A 19607-nucleotide genomic window follows, 5' to 3' on the forward strand; every position below is an offset into this window, starting at 1 on the left:
CCCCTGCAGCAAAGCTTCGAATCCCCTCCGAGGGCAAGAAGGGAAACGTTTTACAGTTGGGTTTTTAGAGTTGGTTTCCGGGTTGTTGGTTTGTTTTTTTTTTTTTTTAGAGTTGGTTCCGTAGCCTGTGGGTTTATTTGTTTATTTTTTAATTGAGTTAAAGAGTGTTTTGTCATGTGGAAGAAGCTCAGGGCTTAAATGCAGTTCAAGCGTTTATTGGTTCTAATTTCAGGCCTTTTGGTTTTGGGGGATGGGGTAGTTGGTGTTTCGTAGCCCAGCTTTGGCAGGTGGGGACATAAATATTCAGAAAACGAGCATCCCCTTCAGGGATTAGCTACTTGAGGAGTGTTTGAGCTCCTTGGGCCCTTTTTGGTTGTTCATATTGGAGCCTTTTTGTTTGTTTACGGTGGGTTTTCCTCGCTGCTTTCAAGGAGGGATGCATTATGCAGCAGCATCTGATTTGGGCAGAGAGTTGGGGATACTGCAGATGGGAGCAGGCTCTGAGTGTGCTCCGTAGGCTGGGATGTGTGGGAAGGAGGGAAAGGCACAGATCCCACCCCTGTGGCTCTGCAGAGCTCCTGGCAGCTCTCCTGCCCCGTGTTTTCCCTGAAATTTGTAGTGTTACGGGAAGAAGGTGCAAGTTAAATCCTGGGAATAAAGCAGAAATGGGTTAAGCTGCTCAGGGGTTGGTGCTCTGCATAGGGAGAAGCAAAGTGAGCGCTTTTTCTGACAGAAAAGTGTTTCCAAAAAGTTTTATCAACTTTCCTATGACAGTTTTATCAACTGTCCTCTGGCTGCGGCTTGTTTTATGCTGATGGAAGCTTTAGGAGATTATCATTTATAAGCACTGTCTGGTATTTCTGAATTTTCCTGCCTCAGTTCTGTCTTTCCTCCCCAGCTTGAAATGTAATCATTTTGCCAAGGTTTGCTTTGAGTTTGAGACTCTGCTGGCACCAAGTCCCGCGTTGTTCTGGGGGGAAATGTCTGAAATCACATTAAATGTGTCCTGTGCAGGAGTAAACTGAGCTTTTTTTAATGCAGCTGGATGTTCTGGGGGACCGTTGATTGAGCCAGTGTGGGTTAGTTTGGAGTCCCAGTTGTGTTGAGGTATTTGTTTGATATTAAAACCCAATAATTTGGGGCCTGTTGCTCACAGCGTGCAGAATTCAGCGTTCGTTATTTTGGGAAAGTCAAGGATTCTTGAAGTCACGGACTTTGGCATTAATTGTGAGCGTTTCTTTGGGCTTCCCTCAGGTACCTGCATGCAGTGGCCAACCCAGGACTGATCACCTTCACTGGGCCCTACCTGGACGTGGGAGGGGCTGGATATGTGGTGACCATCAGCCACACTGTCCATTCCTCCAGGTGAGGGGCCCTGGGCCTTTGGGGCAGGCAGGAAAACTCGGAATTCTCAGAGCTGCGTGACTCTGTGTGCTCAGGAGCTGAACACCAAAGCTGGTCTTAAAGTGCTGGTGGGGAAATGTCGTCTGACCTTGTGGAAACAGGGCATTGAAACACTGGGAGAAATCCGTTTTATAGGAATTCTGGGGCGTTATTGCTAGAGGAGTAATAACAGCACACTTTAGAAAAGGATTGATGGGTGGGGAGGTGCTCCTGGATGAACACGAGCTGGGATGTCCAGGGAATTGGGAGGAGGAGAGGGATTGCTCTCCTGAGGCACTCTGGAAAGTGTTCCCTCTCTGCTGGAAGTTAAATTCTTCATCAGGAGAAGCTCCACGTTTCCTGAAGTTCCCCACACCTCCACCTGAGGGGTTTTAAGGAGCAGGGAGGTGGAAGCTGATGCAAGGGCAGAGCGGCCAGGCCACAAAGGGGGTTAAGGACAGAGCTGTCCCTACTCCAGGAATTGGGGAGCTCCTCTCCTGGGCTGCTTAAATCCAGCACTTCTGGGCTTCCAGGAGGAGAAAGATCTTAAGGCAAAGCTTGTGAATCTCCAAGAGCCCTTCCAGGATTGCTGGGAACAGACTGGAGTGGAAACAGCGGGGCCAGGAGTCGGACTGGATGATCCCTGTGGGTCCCTTCCAGCTCAGGATATTCCACGATTCTATGAAATGACTTTTTCCTGGAGAACCAGACCATTGCTGTTCCAGCTCCCTCCTTGCCAGCCCCCAGCCTGAGGCCAGGAGTAGGGATGAAGGATGTTTAAAGGAGCCCAGTTTATAAAACGTGGGGCAAACCTCGCTGTCCCAAATTCCCAAAATAGCAGTTACCTGTCCTGGTTTTTCCAGGGAGTCTCCTCCAAGCTCCCTACCCAGCAGTACAAAGGTGACTCCCAGTGTTTTGCTGGGAAACAGGGATCCCAAACCCAGCAGGGAACTCCCCCCAGCTCCTCCACTCTTCCCAGAGATTCCCCTGTTTGTGTGGGCTTTCCCACCACTGCACCTTTTTCCGTGCGTTTTGGCAGGAGCGTTTTCAGCCCCAGCCCCTGCGTGGTTCCCTTCTCACAGAGGAATGGGGAAACGAGCCCTTCTGTAAGGGGAGAGGCGCAATTCATCAGAATTCTGATTTTTATCTAGCAGGGGATGGTTTACTCAGCTCTAAGAACTTAAAGCTCCTGTGGGTTATTAGAACATGATTAAAGAACAGTTAAACAAAGTTTGGCAGACGTGAGTGTGATTCCTGGGTAAATATGACCTCTGAAGCTCATAGTCACATGTGGTTGTAATCCCCAAAGAGGCCTGAGCTCAAAATCCAGAGGGGTGGGGAGGAATCCGTGGAGTTTACAGGAATTCTGGCATTAGGGACTGCTGGGAGGGTTTAAATACCCACATCAGGGCAGCCAGAGCTGACACCTCTCGTTCCCGTTTTCTGTAGATCTTACTTCTTTTTTATGGAGGCTGGGAGAAGAAGATTTACGCCTGATGTGGTTAAATGCAGTTGGCGTCAGCAAAGCTGGAGGATTTAATGCTTAAAAAAACGAAGCTAAAATATTTACAGTGTTCTAATGGCTTTATGTCTGTTAGGACAGAGCAGAACTTCAGAGCCTGATGCCTTGTCACACATGAAATGTGTCTGTGCTGCTTCGCTGCCATCCTCCCATTCCTCCCCCAGGAAATGTGAACACTAAATTAAATGCAGGTTTTAAAAAATCTGTATTTATCTGTCTGCAAACGAGATTTGACTCCATCTCGCCTGCACCTCTTTGAGAAAGCAAACAAACCTCAGCCCAGTAAACAGAGCTGGGTTTCCGTGGAGCAGGGGTGGCCAGAGCTCTGCTTGTGCAGTCCAGCTGGGCCTTGCAGCATCTTTTTTTTTTTTTCCTTCTTTTTCTAAACGTTTTTATTCCTCTCTTCAGAGATAAAATAACGGAGAAGAGTGAATTTTTGAAGAGCAGCAGGTCAGAGGTGTAAGGTCCACACGGGTGCAAATCCCACACCCTTGAGCTCCGATCCTTTTGTGTCCTGCAGGGGTGAGAGGGGACTGGTCTGGCTGTGCCCTCTCAGTGCTGCTGGGAGCAAACTGGGAGCAAACTGGGAGCAAACTGGGACAACTGGGGTGTTAGGAATGGAGGAAGGACAAAATGCAGCCTCAGGCTGCTGCACATCACCACATCACAGGATCCTTTTCATAACCCAGCCTAAGAAATGTTCTTTTCTTCCGATTTTCTGCCTGCCATTCACAATCACTCCCACACTCGGGAGTTTTAGGGATTTAACTCAAAGTCTGGCACCTTCATCTTCATTCCTGCTGCCGGGGGCTGAGCAGAGGAGGGGTGCAGGTAGCTCCTTCCAGCTCTGGGGGGATTGGAAAACACAGGGGCTGCATCCTCTGGATCTTCGTGTGCATGGGCAATTTTTAATCCTAATTTCTGTCGCTCAGGATTAAATGTCTGCAGGTGGTGGGGGTGTCTGGGGGGTGGGATCCACTCCTGGGCTGTCAATAATAATTAATAATAATAATAATAATAACAATACAGTCCTGGACAACAATTTTTTTTATTTATAATATTTATAATTTTTCCCTTTTCCCCCTCCCTGCAGTGCTCAGATGTCCTCAGGACACTCCGTGGCCGTGATGGGCATCGACTTCACCCTCAGATATTTCTACAAAGTCCTCATGGACCTGCTGCCAGTTTGTAACCAAGATGGGGGGAACAAAATCAGGTAAAAGCTGCTCCTGCCAGGCATAAAATAAAAAAAAAAAAAGTTGTTTTCTTTAACCAGATGACCCAGAGGTTGTTTCCAACTTCATTTCTCCGAGGATTCTGTTAGTTTGAGTGTGTGTTCTCTGATTTCCAGTAGAATTTGTGCTTGTCCTTCTCATAAAGATTATGTGGCTGTTTTTGTTATTCCAGATCAAACTTGCCATCAGCTAAACAAACAATCTGCAGGATTACAAAAACAGAAGATAACAGATTTGATTTGATTTTTTTTTTTTTGGTTATATTTAGACTCCTTTGAAATTCTGGGTTTAAAAAAAAAGAAACATTCCTTATTAAATTGTAATTTCACCTATTTAGTTCCTGTGAGCGTGTAAGAATGATACAGGATCTCAGTTATTTTAACTCCCATTACTCAGATCCACTTTTGGGGATGTTTTTTTCCCAGAAATCCATAGCACAGCCTAGGCAGAAGAAGTCTGATTTCATCTGGAGTATCCGATTTCAGTCAGACCCCTGGGTACCTCAATTGTTCCTTCTTTAAAAAATCCTGTGGGGGTGGGATAAACTCTGGTTTGGATCTGGAGTGACTTGATAACGTGGTTTGGGCACTGCTCTCGGTTCCTTGTTTGTTTTTAAACCTTAAATTTGGGAAAGGGAAGTGGTTTTCTGTTCATCCTCCCAGTTCTTTTCTGCCTTGGGTATTTTTCTATATATTTTATGGCACATTAAAAAAAAAACAAAAACAAGTCAGGATTTCTGGTTTGGCATCGCTCCCTCCCAGTAAAAAGCTGCTGCTGCTCAGCAAGGTCAGATGCTTTATTCTGTTCCTGCGTTCCCCAAACGAGGAATTTTGAGGGTATTTTTCAGTGTTGGACCATTCTGATGTAGAAATTGGATCCAGTGTTTCCAGTCTCTATAAATGCAGGTGTTTGGGGTTTTTTGGTGTATCTCTCCTAAAGATTTTTCTATCAGGAAAAAGAGCCAACACCACATCCCTGCGTGTATTTCTAATGGAACCCCCCCCAAAAATCCAAGTTTTCCTGCCTCCTTTGTACCCCTAAAGAGCACAGATGCTCCCCCTGCTCTCTGCTCACCCCTGACACATCCCACGGGAATCCCATTGAAATCTGCTCCAGCCCCGGATCCAGGCGGATTCCTGCTGTGGCCGCCACCCCGCTGAGCTTTTGGGAACATCAAGTGGGGTTTTAACCTCTCCCTGTCCCCTCTGTGGCCACCGAGTCCCTGGTGGGGTCCCTGATGTCGGTGCCACCCCGGGCAGGGCTCCCGCGCCTTCCCCAGCGCTGCCGTCTGTGGCCATGGAAACGGGAGAGGGGAAAAAAGGGCTGGGCTGAACTCCCTGGATTCTGGATTGGGACACAGCTCCAACGTGGGAAGAGCTGGAGAGGGAGAGAGGGAAGCTTGGGAGTGGAACGGGAGTGATTTATCCCCCGCTAAAATCGAGTTTCGAAGGGGGAAGGCATTAAAGGAGAGTGTGAAATCTCTCTTTAATTAGTCACATAGTAAATTAATAAACCATTAAAGCTTTCCGAGTTCATTAGGCTCTGTTCGTTCCTGGCTCTTCCCCAATCAGACAATGCACTGATGGCTTTTCCTTTCTGGTTTTAATCGGCTCTGTTTCCAGCTCATTGATGGCCCTGGCTCTCTGGAGCAGTAACAGATGGAAAAGCTTCGGGGAAATACCCGACGCGTTCTTTAAGGACATTTTGCAGGGAATTTGTTTCATGGCCCTGTTAAGTGGAAACCTTGAAAAGCCCTTTAGGACCATGTTTTCCTGAAGGCCAGGGAGGTCTAACGGGAGGCTCTCTCTGTGTTTCGGGGGGCAGGTGCTTCATCATGGAGGACAGGGGGTACCTGGTGGCACATCCGACCCTCATCGACCCCAAGGGCCACGCGCCCGTGGAGCAGCAGCACATCACGCACAAGGTCTGCCTGCCTTCCCTTGCCTCCTTCCACCTCTCTCATTCCTGAGCTGCTCTTTGGGTCTGATTCCAAATCCTGCCTTTCCGCCTTAGGAGCCTCTGGTAGCAAATGACATCCTGAACCACCCCAACTTCGTCAAGAAAAACCTCTGCAACAGCTTCAGCGACAGGACCGTGCAGCGCTTCTATAAATTCAACACCAGCTTAGTGGTGAGCCTGCTTTTCTATCTGATTTTGCCTTTCGAGCCTGCTTGGGTTGGGTTGGGTTTCTTCGGGTGGAAACACAAGTCCCTGCCAGGGCTGGGAGCCAGCCTGCCGTGGGGATTGGCCTCTGTTCCCCTTCTGCAGACACAAACCAGGCTGCACAAACAGAGTTCCCTGACCTGCAGGGGTTGTGGGCGTGAGCCCTGGCCACGTGTGGCTGCTGTCTGCAGGGTCCCAGCCAGCGTCAGGGAGAGAAGGGCAGTTTGCTGTCGCCGGGGGAGGATTCTCCAGCTGTAGTTGGGACGTGCTGCTTTGGATCTGAGCTGCCCTCTGGCTCCAGCTCTGACCAGTGTCCTGTGAGGTCTCTAATAACTTCTCTTTGGGTGTCCAAATAAATCCATTTACTGGTGAGCATTCCCAGTATCTGTGAGAGTGAAATCTCTGGGGTCCTGCACATTCTGTGCTCTCCATGGATCCTGGGTGAGCTTCCTCTTGTGAGGAGTCTGAACCAGGGGCTCTCATCCCTCACAGAGCCGCAGATCCACCCTGCCAGAGTCCCTCTACAATGATCCCAAAGCTGTTACACTGTGGGAGAGGATTTGAAAATATTTGCAAGTGGTGTCAGAATACTCTGATGGATGTCAGCTTGGCTTAAACATGTTCCCCACACTCGAGAAGCCAAGTGGGAAGTGTGGTGTTGGGAAGGAAACTGTGTAGGGCAGAGCAGAAACTTGTCAACAGCAATCAGGAAGGAGTCTGCAGGAGCTGGGCAGTGCTGTGGTGACTTTTTTTTTGAGGCTCAGGAAGTTTCCAGCACGTGGTGGTGGCTCCCATGAGAGCCTCTGGGGTGGTCACTCAGGGCTGGCACGGTGGGGACAGGTCAGCGAGCGCTGGGAAGGAGTGACACGTCACCTCTGCTGCCACATCCCATTTCCACACGCTAAGCCAATTCCTTTCTATCTCCAGCAAAGTCTTTTCACCCAGAAGTATCTGGGAAGCAAAACTCACCCACCTTTTAATCAGCCTCTCTTTTGTGAGGCAAAAACTCCTGAGCGGAGCCACCACCTCTGGAAGCCATGGCAGAATTCATGTCCCCACGGCTGTGTAGGATCCCTCGGGAAGGGAAGAGCCTCCATCTCCCTAAAAACAGCATTTTACAAAACTAACACCTTGTTTCTGCCCAGGGTGACCTGACCAACCTGGTGCATGGCAGTCACTGCTCCAAGTACAGGCTGACCAGGATCCCGGGCACCAACGCCTTCGTGGGCATCGTCAACGAGACGTGCGACTCGCTGGCCTTCTGTGCCTGCAGCATGGTGGACAGGCTGTGCCTCAACTGCCACAGGTGCCAGGGCTGGGCTGGGACACTCCTGCCCCCCTCCCTGCTTTGGGGTTTACAAGGGCACAGTGAGTGCGGCAGTTAGTTCTGTGCAAGGTCGGGGAAAATGAGAGTTGCTCTGCCTGTGCTCCCTGTGGGAGGTGCAGAGGTTTGGGGTATCTCTGCCAGAGAGTTTAAGCCGGGGGAGTTTGGGTAGATAGTGCTGAAAGACACTGAGAGATTCAGTGGCTCAAGAGCAGTTGCCTGTGAGTGAGCCCTTTTCTTCTGGCATAGAAATTCCCCTGATTTTCCATGGATTGGGGGTTTTTGGTCAAGGGGATCCGGGAGGTTTTGCCCACACCATCCTGAGGTGTTTGTGGCACTGCCAGGAAGGATCCTTACCTCCCAGTCTGAGGGACTGCCTGCTTTTGGAATTCCAGGGGTGGGTCACCCTCAGTCCTGGTGCAGGACAGAGCAATCCCCGTTCCTGGGGGAAGGAGCAGAGTCACTGGACAGCCTTTTCCATGGGAGCTGCTGCTCCAGAGCTGCACCACCGTGGGCTTAAAACCCCAGTGGTGTCTGATGGGTTTTCCCCGTGTGTTCTGCCCTGCAGGATGGAACAGAACGAGTGCGAGTGTCCCTGTGAGTGCCCACTGGAGGTGAACGAGTGCACTGGGAACCTGACCAACGCCGAGAGCAGGTGAGGCTGCAGGAACAAATTCCCTCTTTGTCCTGCTGACATCCAACAGGCAGGAGTTTTTGGTACAATGAGGCAGATGACATGCAGTAAGCGAAGATGATTTGGATTGTGCTCTGCAAGACAAGGCTTTCCTTTGCCCCACTGCAGGAACCCGAGCTGTGAGGTGCACCAGGAGCCCATGACGTTCACGGCCATCGATCCCAGCCTGCAGGATGCGCTCCCACAGTGCATCAACACCCAGTGCAACCAGAGGACAGAGAGTGGGTAAGGTGGCTTTCCCCACCCCTCGGAACACTCTCTTGTGGAAAAAATCCAATGGAAACAGCTCTGCTGTAAATGTTTTCAAGAAAAAAAAAAATACAGGGGAAAAAAGCACGATGCCAGAATGAGGTTCTGCTCCTGGCTCATTTTTGCTCATTACGAGCGATCTCCAGGGAGCTGAGCTGGGTAAAACACACCACGCTCTGATCAGACTGCCCAAATCCTTTCTGCCATCTTCCAGAGGCTGCAGAGAAAGGCTGGAACTGCAGCCAGACTTCACCACACTGAGAAATGTCTTATTGGAGGAGTTAAAAGTCGGATTCTCCTTTTGCTCAGAGGCTGAGCGGTGCAGGAAAATACCAGAGCAGACAGAGTTGGAGAAGGGATGCTGGAAATGCAACTTCCCTTGTGGTACTTGAGCACTTCCATGGAATTTTTTCTGGCTGAACTCACGTGCTTGAGGGTTTACAGATGCTTCTGGCCTCCCTGTGTCTCATGGCTCTGAACCAGACTGAGCTTTGCAGAGGAGAGGTGTCAGACTGGAAGGTAACCGTGCCTTACTGGGATGTTCCCACGCAGGGATTGCTTTGGGGTGCTGGACTGCGAGTGGTGCATGGTGGACAGCGATGGGAAGACCCACCTGGACAAATCCTACTGTGCCCCTCAGAAGGAATGCTTTGGTGGCATCGTGGGAGCCAAGAGTCCCTATGTGGATGACCTGGGAGCAATAGGTAACTCTGCCTTCGGCTGTTTGTGTTTAAGGCTGTGGCTTTTTTATCGTCTTTTCTGTTAGAGTCGGGATTCAGTGCTCGAGAGATGGTGTTTGTGTTTGGACTCAGATGTTTATTAATGCTTACCTATAGTACAGTCTCAAAAGTTGTGAGTTCTGGCTAACAAAGTGGAAAATGGCTCCATCTCTATCCCTCTACAAGGCCTTTTAAGGATGAATTGTCCAATTAGGAAATGACACCTGAATTATTTTTACTTTTAACCCAATAACCAACCACCCCTGGCCCACAATATGGATTTTTCTACCCAGTTACAAAATCCCACCCAGACCCATGGAGGAGAAGGTGAAAAAGAAGGACTCAGCCTCTGCCCTAAAACCTCCACCTTGCTTTATACATATATTACTGTATTCTAAACCCTTAACCTCTGTGTTTTCCCCCCTGTGCTATCACACACTTCTATCCAAACCCCGCACCCACAATCCCAGAGCTGTCACTCAGTTTTGGGAGCCTTTTCCACGGCCTCAGGTCCAATGCAGAGTTTGCTTGGGGGTCAGAGCCTGTCAGCACAGAGGGTCTGAAATTCCCAGTGCCCAGGGCTCCAACAGCAGAACAAGCGGCAGGTTCTGCACATGACATTTACCTCTTAGCTGCGTGCTAAATCAGCATGAAGAGCAAAGACGTGGTGGATATCCGCTTTTGGAAAATCCTGATGTGGAGCTGAGTGTAACTCTGCATTCCTGTCTTTAAGCTGCACTCTCTCTGAATTCCTTCTCCTGTTCCAAGTGGGCACAGGAACTGGAATCCTTGCAGGGCTTCTCCATGTTCCATCTTGTTGGTTTAACCCTTCCTGCACCTTGAGTTTCTCCTGTTCCAAGTGGGCACAGTCAAGCACCCAGAAATCCACGCAGAACTTCTCCATGTTCCATGTTCTTGGTGCACCCAGACATCCTTGCAGAGCTTCTCCATGTTCCATAATGTTGGTTTAACCCTTCCTGCACCCTCTCTTGAGTTCCTTCTGTTCCAAGCGGGCACAGTCAGGCACCCAGAAATCCTTGCAGAGCCGCTCCACGTTCCACGTTGTCGGTTTAACCCTTCCTGCAGAGCATTTATGATGTCGTTCTCCCTCTACTTTGTCCCGTGCGCTTTAGGAGATGAGGTGATCACCCTGAACATGATCAAGAGTGCCCCCGTGGGCCCCGTGGCCGGAGGCATCATGGGCTGCATCATGGTGCTGGTGCTGGCCGTGTACGCGTACCGGCACCAGATCCACCGCCGCAGCCACCAGCACATGTCCCCGCTGGCAGCACAGGGTGAGCTCAACTCAGGGGCTGAGCAACGGGCTGGGGATGCAAAAACACCCAGCAGCACGTCAGGACCTGAAGGAAAAGCGATCCCAGATCTCTCCCCCCGGGTTTTGTTGCAGTTTTCCTGGTTTTACTCCGCGTTGGAGCTGGAGGAGCAGGGGCTGTGTCTTGCTGCCCTCTCCTGGGTACAGCCAGAGCTGCTGCTGCTGCCCGGGGAGCTGCCCACGCCCAGAGGGAGATAAGCTGAGCTTTGCCAGGGCTCAGACACTAAGCCCAGCTTTCTGCAGCTCGGCCCAGCAGATCCGTCGCGTGTTTATTTTGTGTGGCTGCTGGGAGCGACGCACTTTGCACCCCCTTTTGCCTTGGGCTTGGGATGTGTCTTTTTTCACTTGCGTTTCCTGGTTGTGGTCCACGTGATGTTCATGGAATGTCTGTGCATAGAGAGATGAAACCAGTGAAGTCTGAGAGGCCAAAGGGGTTCTGGTACAAAGATAAAGATCCAGAGGTGAGAACACCTCCCTGGAAGTGTTCCAGGCCGGGATGGACAGAGTTTGGAGCAGCCTGGGATAGTGGGAGGTGTCCCTGGGGGTGGAAAAAGATGAGCTTTTAAAAGCCCTTTCCAAGCCAGACCATTCTGGGAATTTAAACGTGATCAGAGCTAATTACCTCTACATTTGATCATCCCCCAGCTCTGTTGTAAATCACTTCTTTCAGAATTTGAAAGTGAGTCCCTTTCAGGGGGAAGTGGGATTTTCCTGCTATCCCAGCCCCATCCTCGTGTGAAGAAGAGCACCCCCAGCTCAGGCCAGTAGCACAAAGTGCTCCCCCTCTTGTTTCTGGGGTGACAGCTGGCAGTAAGATGATGCAGGACTTCCCTCTCACCAGTTTCATTTTCTGTGTAGAGATGTCAGTGCGAATGTCCAACCTGGAAAACGACAGGGACGAGAGGGACGACGACAGCCATGAAGACAGAGGAATCAGTAAGTACCAAAAAACCAAATTAAATCAGCCATTTGTTTTTTAACACCCTAGGTTTGCACATGTGAGGAAGCCCTGTGCTGATCAGCAGTGGAAAATGGCAGCAATGTTTGAATTCAAACATCCAGTGCGCCTTTAGTCTCGTGCAGCAAAATGACATTTTTCACTTTCGAAAGATAATTCTCCATTAGGTGTGGAGGAGCTTTGCCCCTTACAACCCCTTGTTATGAGCACTTCCAGAAACGGCTCTGATCAGCTCAAAAATTCCACAAAGGGGAAAAAACTCTTCCCCTTTTTCGGCCTTAGAAAGGCAGAAGCCAAGTCTGGCAAGTCTGGTCAGGAAACTCGGCAGTAAATCTCTTTTGCATTGATTTGGGGTGCCTGCAGTTCTTTGCCATCCAGTAAAAATGGCATTTTGCTGTAAGTTGATCCCTGGCTCTGGGCCCTCACTAAAACAATACTCAAGATTTGAAGCTGTGTCAGCACTCAGAGATGGAAAAATAACAAATCTGAGCAGCTTCATGGCTTGCATCTACTGCTTCTGCACCTCCCTTTGTTGTTTCCTTTGGAGTCAGCTTACATTGCTGCCATGGCACCCTCAGCACTGGGACAGCCCAGGTGAAGGAGTTTGGCTGGATCTTCACCTGTTCCCTGTTGGAATTCTCATCGAGCCAGATACTTTTAGCTCCACAAGGGTCCAATACAATCTGAGAGTGTCCAACACCTCACAGAAATGGCTTAAAATAATTTGTGAGACAGCACGATCGAGTATATCTTGAAAAAGCAAAGAGGTTTTAATTAAAGAAGAAAATAATACAAAACAAAAGAACAAAAGCCACGCACAGTGTAGGGAGAGGTCCCACACACCTGCTACAACATCCTGAAAATGTGCCAAGAAGCCTCGTGCTCTTCCTTAAGGATTGAATGATTTAGGTGGGTTTTTGGAGTAACAGAAATAGAAACCCAATAGAAAACAGCTGCATTTCTGAGGAACAGCTGAAAAGAGCTATGGATGTTTTTGTCTTGGCATGGAGCTAGTTACAGTGAGGAGGGCACAGAAAATTTCAGTGTTTTCCCCTTAAAACTCCTAAGGTGAAACTGAAACCCTTTTCCTTGTATAGAAAACATCTACCTGGTGGTGTGTCGCAACAGGACACGAAATAAAGATGTTTGACTCCAGTCAGAGGGCAGTAGAAATCAGAACGGTTTATTTACAATTCATGCAGCCCTTTTATAACACGCTGTGCTAAAAGGCACGTTCCTGGCCCATGGGGCTGACACCTCTCCCCTTGGCTCAGTAACAGAAATAGCCAACAACACCCGTTGCTATAGGAAAAGAATATTGTTCACGCAAGGTTGTTTGGGAAAAAAAAAGAAGAAAACTGTTGAAAAGTTTCCCTTGGGGAAAAGCTCGGCAATTCTCAGGCTCAGAAAATACTGAGTGGTGGTGGGTGCAGCGCAGCAGTTGCCGGTGTAAATCCCAGCCCTTTGCTGCCGTCTGTGGCTGGGCAGTGCCCTGTGCAGCAGGGCTGTTGGGGGGTTTTGCAGTGTGTGTTGGGGGGTTTTTGCTCTGTGTATCGGGGTTTTTGCAGTGTGTGTTGGGGTTTTGCACTGTGTGTTGGGGGGGTTTTTGCACTGTGTGTTGGGGTTTTGCACTGTGTGTTGGGGTTTCTGCACTGTATGTTGGGGTTCTGCACTGTCTGTTGGGGGGTTTCTGCACTGTGTGTCGGGGTTTTGCACTGTGTGTTGGGGTTTTGCACTGTGTGTTGGGGTTTTGCACTGTGTGTCGGGGTTCTGCACTGTGTGTTGGGGTTTTGCACTGTGTGTCGGGGTTTTGAAGTGTGTGTTGGGGTTTCTGCACTGTGTGTCGGGGTTTTTCTGCACTGTGTGTCAGGGTTTTGCACTGTGTGTTGGGGGGTTTCTGCACTGTGTGTTGGGGTTTTGCACTGTGTGTTGGGGTTTTGCACTGTGTGTCGGGGTTTTGCACTGTGTGTTGGGGTTTTGAAGTGTGTGTTGGGGTTTCTGCACTGTGTGTCGGGGTTTTTCTGCACTGTGTGTCAGGGTTTTGCACTGTCTGTTGGGGGGTTTCTGCACTGTGTGTTGGGGTTTTGCAGTGTGTGTCGGGGTTTTTCTGCACTGTGTGTTGGGGTTTTGCACTGTGTGTCGGGGTTTTGCAGTGTGTGTCGGGGTTTTTCTGCACTGTGTGTTGGGGTTTTGCACAGTGTGTTGGGGTTTTGCACTGTGTGTCGGGGTTTTTCTGCACTGTGTGTTGGGGTTTTGCACTGTGTGTTGGGGTTTTGCACTGTGTGTCGGGGTTTTGCAGTGTGTGTCGGGGTTTCTGCACTGTGTGTTGGGGTTTTGAAGTGTGTGTTGGGGTTCTGCACTGTGTGTTGGGGGGTTTTTGCACTGTGTGTCGGGGTTTTTCTGCACTGTGTGTTGGGGTTCTGCACTGTGTGTTGGGGTTTTGCACTGTGTGTCGGGGTTTTGCAGTGTGTGTCGGGGTTTCTGCACTGTGTGTTGGGGTTTTGCACTGTGTGTTGGGGTTTTGCACTGTGTGTCGGGGTTCTGCACTGTGTGTTGGGGGGTTTTTGCACTGTGTGTCGGGGTTTTGCACTGTGTGTTGGGGTTTCTGCACTGTGTGTCGGGGTTCTGCACTGTGTGTTGGGGTTTTGCACTGTGTGTCGGGGTTTTGCACTGTGTGTCGGGGTTTTGCAGTGTGTGTCGGGGTTTTGCACTGTGTGTCGGGGTTTTGCACTGTGTGTTGGGGTTTCTGCCCTGTGTACCCTGCCCTGAGGCTGTGTCTGTGTCTGTGCAGTCAGCAACACGCGGTTCATCGCGGCCGTGATCGAGCGCCACGCGCACAGCCCCGAGCGCCGCCGCCGCTACTGGGGCCGCTCGGGCACCGAGAGCGACCACGGTGAGTCCCGGCCCCTCGCTCCCTCTCCTGGGGGGCTCCTTTTCCTTCTGCAGCCTGCCTCCTTGCAGGGAAGGACAGCCAGAGCCAAAGCCACGCAGTGCTGTGCTCCTCCTTGCTTTGCCGTTGGTTCTGACTTGGTTTGTTTTGAGGGGAGACCTCCCCAGGGTCCTCCGCATCCTCCCGAGGGGCAGGGTCTGGAGCAGCCTGGGATAGTGGAAGGTGTCCCTGTTCTGTCCCTGCTATGGGATCCCCTGGAATGGCATCATCTTTTATGTCCCTTCCAACCCAAATCATTCTGGCATTCCGGGATCTTCCAGCACCTTTGAGCAGATGCTGGGCACCATTAGGCTCAGGGGGTTGGGATGTGTCTCCCCTGCCCAAAGACTAAATCTCCTTAAATCTGGAAAGCTGCTGGAGGGGTGTAATGCTGTTGACTCATGAGGAGGCTTAATTGATTAGGAAATGAAGAGGAGGAGGGCGAGACAGGGCAGTCTGCAAGCTGTCGGCTCTGCAAGGCTGGGGAACTTCCAGCAGACCTGGCCCAGCACTAAGACTCTGCTTGCACTAATGGAATTGGGGCAGGAAACCCAAAGGCCAAAGCCTTGGAACGTGGATGAACAGATGTCTCCTAGACAATCTTGCTCTAGGAGGAATTACCCTGGATTTGGGGTGAGATTACCTGTGCTGAGGCCGATTTGCCAGATCAATGCTCTCCCTCTGCTCCTTCTCTTGCAGTCCCAGCAAATCCTTCCCATCTTTTAGTCATCCTGGGTTAGCAGGGGAGCTGTCTACCTCCATCTGGAATGTGCACTGCTATTTTTAGTTTCTGTAATTCCATCTTCTTCAAAGGGCTGCCCAGGCTTCTTCCCCAATTCCTCCGTGCCAGCTCCGAGCCATGACTCAGAGCAGGGGAAATGGGAGGCAGCTTTGGGGACTCAGCTGCTATTTTTTACCACCCTCCTTTTAGGTGTCTCCAGCTGAAAACCTGAGCGAGATGCTCAGGAGCACCAGTGCTTCCTCAGCCTTTACTCCTTGTTTTATGAGAAGGATTTATTTCCAGTTAAAGCAAGATCTTTTTTTCCTTTTAAATTTCATTTGTTTTTGCATGTGGAAGTGCTGAGGGGGAGTTGTTTGCCTTGCAGCCTGGTCTGAGTGGGAGCAGCTGGTTTGGATTAATCCAGGTTGTATCTTAACAGATTTTTTGGGGGTGGTATCTCTTATGTTTTGGTTTGAAATCAGTGCCAGCAGTTCTGTTGTTACAAACTGTTGAACACGTGGGTGCTGTTCCTGTTCGGGGTGGCACAAACCACAGGTCCCCAGAGCTTTGAACCAAAGATGATGGCAGGGAAAGGGATCCGGTGTGGACTCAGAGGAGAGGATGAGTTTGTTGGGGTTTGTTCTAGGAAGAAAACAGTTTTATTCCCTCTCTAAGCACATGAAGGTGCCCAGCCAGCCCTGGGAATTCGGTGTGGCAGGGAAAGGGATCCATCAGAGAAGAGGATGAGTTTGTTGGGGTTTGTTTTAGAAAAAAGAGAGTTTTATTCCCTTTCTAAGGACCTTGTGTGTTTCCATGAAGGGTGCCCAGCCAGCCCTGAAATTCTTAGTGGCAGGAAAGGGAATCATTAGAGAAGAGGATGAGTTTGTTTGGGTTTATTTTAGAAAGGAAACAGTTTTATTCCCTCTCTAAGGACCCCGTGTTGATTCTCTGAAGGTGCCCAGCCAGTCCTGGGAATTCTGAATGGCAGAGGAAGGGATCCATTACAGACTTACAGGAGAGGATGAGTTTGTAGGGGTTTGATCTAGGAAGAAAACAGTTTTATTCCCTCTCTAAGCACATGAAGGTGCCCAGCCAGCCCTGGGAGTTCTGACCACGCAGCCTTGCTGCTGCTCACTGCTGCTGTTTCTTGCCAGGCTACAGCACGATGAGCCCCCAGGAGGACAGCGAGAACCCCCCGTGCAACAACGACCCTCTGTCGGCCGGGGTGGACGTGGGGACACACGACGAGGACCTGGAGCTGGACACGCCCCCGCAGACGGCGGCGCTGCTGAGCCACAAATTCCACCACTACCGCCTGCACCACCCCACCCTGCACCACAGCCACCACCTGCAGGCCGCTGTCACCGTGCACACCGTGGATGCCGAGTGCTGAGGACACCGCGGCCACCTCCTGCAGGGGGTGTGACACTGGGGACACCACGGCCACCTCCTGCAGGCTGCCATGGCCACCTCCTGCAGGCTGTGACACTGGGGACACCACAGCCACCTCCTGCAGGCTGTGACACTGGGGACACCACAGCCACCTCCTGCAGGCTGTGACACCGGGGACACCACAGCCACCACCTGCAGGCTGTGACACCAGGGACACCACAGCCACCACCTGCAGGCTGTGACACCGGGGACACCACAGCCACCACCTGCAGGCTGCCATGGCCACCTCCTGCAGGCTGTGACACTGGGGACACCACAGCCACCTCCTGCAGGCTGTGACAGTGAGGACACCACAGCCACCTCCTGCAGGCTGCCATGGCCACCTCCTGCAGGCTGTGACACTGGGGACACCACAGCCACCTCCTGCAGGCTGTGACACCAGGGACACCACAGCCACCACCTGCAGGCTGCTATGGCCACCTCCTGCAGGGGGTGTGACACTGGGGACAGCACAGCCACCTCCTGCAGTCTGCCATGGCCACCTCCTGCAGGCTGTGACACCGGGGACACCACAGTCACCACCTGCAGGCTGCCATGGCCACCTCCTGCAGGCTGTGACAGTGAGGACACCACAGCCACCTCCTGCAGGCTGTGACACCGGGGACACCACAGCCACCTCCTGCAGGCTGCAGTCACCATGCACTGAGGACACCACAGATGCCGCTCCAGAGGCACGGGGGCTGTGCTGCTCCCCAGGGACAACCCCACAGGCCTCCCCACCAAACTGAGGCATCGGAGCTCGTTGCATTTTTTACAGATGTAAGGTTGGCTCTGGCCTGGAAACGTGCTTGATGAATGGACCTGCCAAAACATGGAGACAGATGGAGCAGGAGGCGCGTTAGACCTCCAGGAACAGGGATGGGAGTTCATCCAGCAGCTGGAGTTTGTTGTGCTGAGCCAAGAGCAGAGAGGGAGCTTAAAGAGCCAGAGACGATTTGGTTTCCTTAACTGGAAGAGCAGGGATGTGCAGCTGGAGAGCCCAGAAGTGGCAGGCAGGGCAGGGAAGGCTGCTGGCCTCTCTGCAGGTGGAAGGCTCCCTGTGCCCACGTCGCTGTGCGGGACCTGGGACAATGCATCTCAAGATTTTTAAGTAAAGGATTATTTTTCTACTATTTATTGAACTTGAAACTTCGGGGGGAGGGAGGGGAGAAAACCTGTTTGGGATTCTCGACGAGTACCACGTGCATTCTGTGCTGGGGAAGGGGCTCTTCCCGGGAAAACAGCTGCTCCTGAGGAGCTGACCTTCATCCCGTGCCCCGCTCTGCAAAGGGAAAATGAAGAAGCCCTCTCTGCCTCGGTGTTTACATTAGGATTGCTTCCTTTGCCACACTTGTTTCCTGTAAATATTACAGCCCGATTTCTATTCCAGTATTGTCTTCCTATTTGCAGAGGAGAAATCCAGAACTCTGTCAGTAAAATCCGGAGAATTCTGCCCAGAAACTTCTCCATCTTTTATCTCTTCGCTCATCCTTAAAGGATTCCTGTGTGGAAGTAATAAAGAATTTCTTTAGCATTAGTTACCAGGTAATCCCAGATGGAATCTGTGCCATTTCTTCTGTTTCCTTAGACCACAAGTAGAGGGATAAACCAGTGTTTTGTAAAACTCGGGTTACTGTGGAAGAAACCTTGAAACCGTAATGAGAAGCTGCTGCCGTTTGTCTGGAATTTTAACCTTGCTTGGTAATTCAAAAACTCATTCAAAATGTCAATTAGTTTTCAATCACAGTGTTGTATTTTAGATTCACATTTTGTGACTGCAACTACATCAAGCCGTTCTTGCACTGTGCATATGATAAACATCCATTTATATGTAGTTTTTAAAACAAAATGACTTGTTTTAATTAATATGGTACTTAATACTGTATTCTGTAAAAAAAAAAAATCAGTTCTTAAACAGTACAGTAAAATAACTCTGTGTGTGATACCAGGATACCCCTTTATACTATGTATAAAATTAAAATCTCTAGTGAAATAAACTGTATATAAGTATGGATCTGTGGAGAGGTGGCTGCACTGAAATGATTCTGCCTCAGTTTCCTTCTCTGGCTGAACAGGACTGAAAATTCCTCCAGTTCTGTCAACAGCCTTGAGAAGTCTACACTTTAAACAGCAATGTCAGCGTTGGTGGAAGTTTAAAAGCCTTTTTTTTAGCTGGTTGGTCATTATTTGGGAAATGGCCATTTCTGGAAGTGGTCAGCCACTGCTTAGAGTCACCAAAGCAAAGAATTTCAGGGTTTTATTTTCCTGATCCTCTCCTGAGACCTCGGTGGCTCTGGATTTGCTGTTGTGCTGTGTTTGTGCAGGATTTGGTGGAGGCTTTTTGCTGAGCAGGCAGTGCGGGAATCCACTGAGCCTCTGCTTTGTGCTGTCAGAGCTCTGCGGCCGATTCCCTGGGCATCATCCAGGCTGGGATTCATTTCCAGTTGGGAATCCAAAGTCATGCTGGTGCTTGGATACCGTGGGACAAATCATTTTTGATCAAATGTACCAGAAATATCATCAATGAGGAAAAAGTCATCACGGTCATCACTCGATCTACAACATTATTTCAGGGGAGAGGTTTTTTGGTGGCTCCTCACCTTCAAAGAGAACCTTTGCAGGGTTCTCTTGCAGCTCTGCCAGGAACTCGGGAGCTTCCAGAACCTCTTGGAACAGCTCTTGGAAATCCAACAATCAAACCCCTTTTCCTTTTGCCTTAGAAGCTTTTCAAGAGCTTCTCCTCGCTGCTGCTTCATCTCTTTTCTTCTGGGACATACAAATTGTTCTTGATTTGAGGGGTCTGCACAGCCCTGCTTGAAGTGATGGGAAGAGCCCGAGCTCTTGCTGGGAAAAATTACAGGGAAAGCTCTGATTTCCAGGTGTGCCAAATCCAGTGCTGGCACTGACCTTGTCCCAGCAGGAATAAATGGGATGCTGGGAAAGATA

The 19607-nt window shown here is 50.3% G+C and overlaps 1 protein-coding gene across 2 annotated transcripts in view; it reads left to right on the forward strand.

Moving 5' to 3' along the window:
- CACHD1 (cache domain containing 1) overlaps nt 1-18686 on the forward strand; it is a 91659-nt gene extending 72973 nt beyond the window's left edge. The window contains exons 16-27 of one of the 2 annotated variants that reach the window (XM_066192982.1): nt 1255-1365; nt 3999-4121; nt 5965-6064; nt 6154-6270; nt 7449-7609; nt 8196-8282; nt 8430-8546; nt 9123-9274; nt 10423-10584; nt 11481-11558; nt 14372-14473; nt 16385-18686. In XM_066192982.1, coding sequence (XP_066049079.1) covers nt 1255-1365; nt 3999-4121; nt 5965-6064; nt 6154-6270; nt 7449-7609; nt 8196-8282; nt 8430-8546; nt 9123-9274; nt 10423-10584; nt 11481-11558; nt 14372-14473; nt 16385-16623 — 1549 coding nt within the window. In that variant the 3' untranslated portion in view covers nt 16624-18686. The remainder of the gene's footprint in view (nt 1-1254; nt 1366-3998; nt 4122-5964; nt 6065-6153; nt 6271-7448; nt 7610-8195; nt 8283-8429; nt 8547-9122; nt 9275-10422; nt 10585-11480; nt 11559-14371; nt 14474-16384) is intronic. The other variant, XM_066192983.1, reaches the window with a different exon arrangement.
- Nucleotides 18687-19607: the final 921 nt, after the last annotated feature.

Source organism: Chamaea fasciata, unplaced genomic scaffold (genome assembly GCF_029207755.1).
Source record: "Chamaea fasciata isolate MVZ Bird 193981 ecotype frontalis unplaced genomic scaffold, bChaFas1.0.hap1 SCAF_10, whole genome shotgun sequence".
Lineage (NCBI taxonomy): Eukaryota > Metazoa > Chordata > Aves > Passeriformes > Sylviidae > Chamaea > Chamaea fasciata.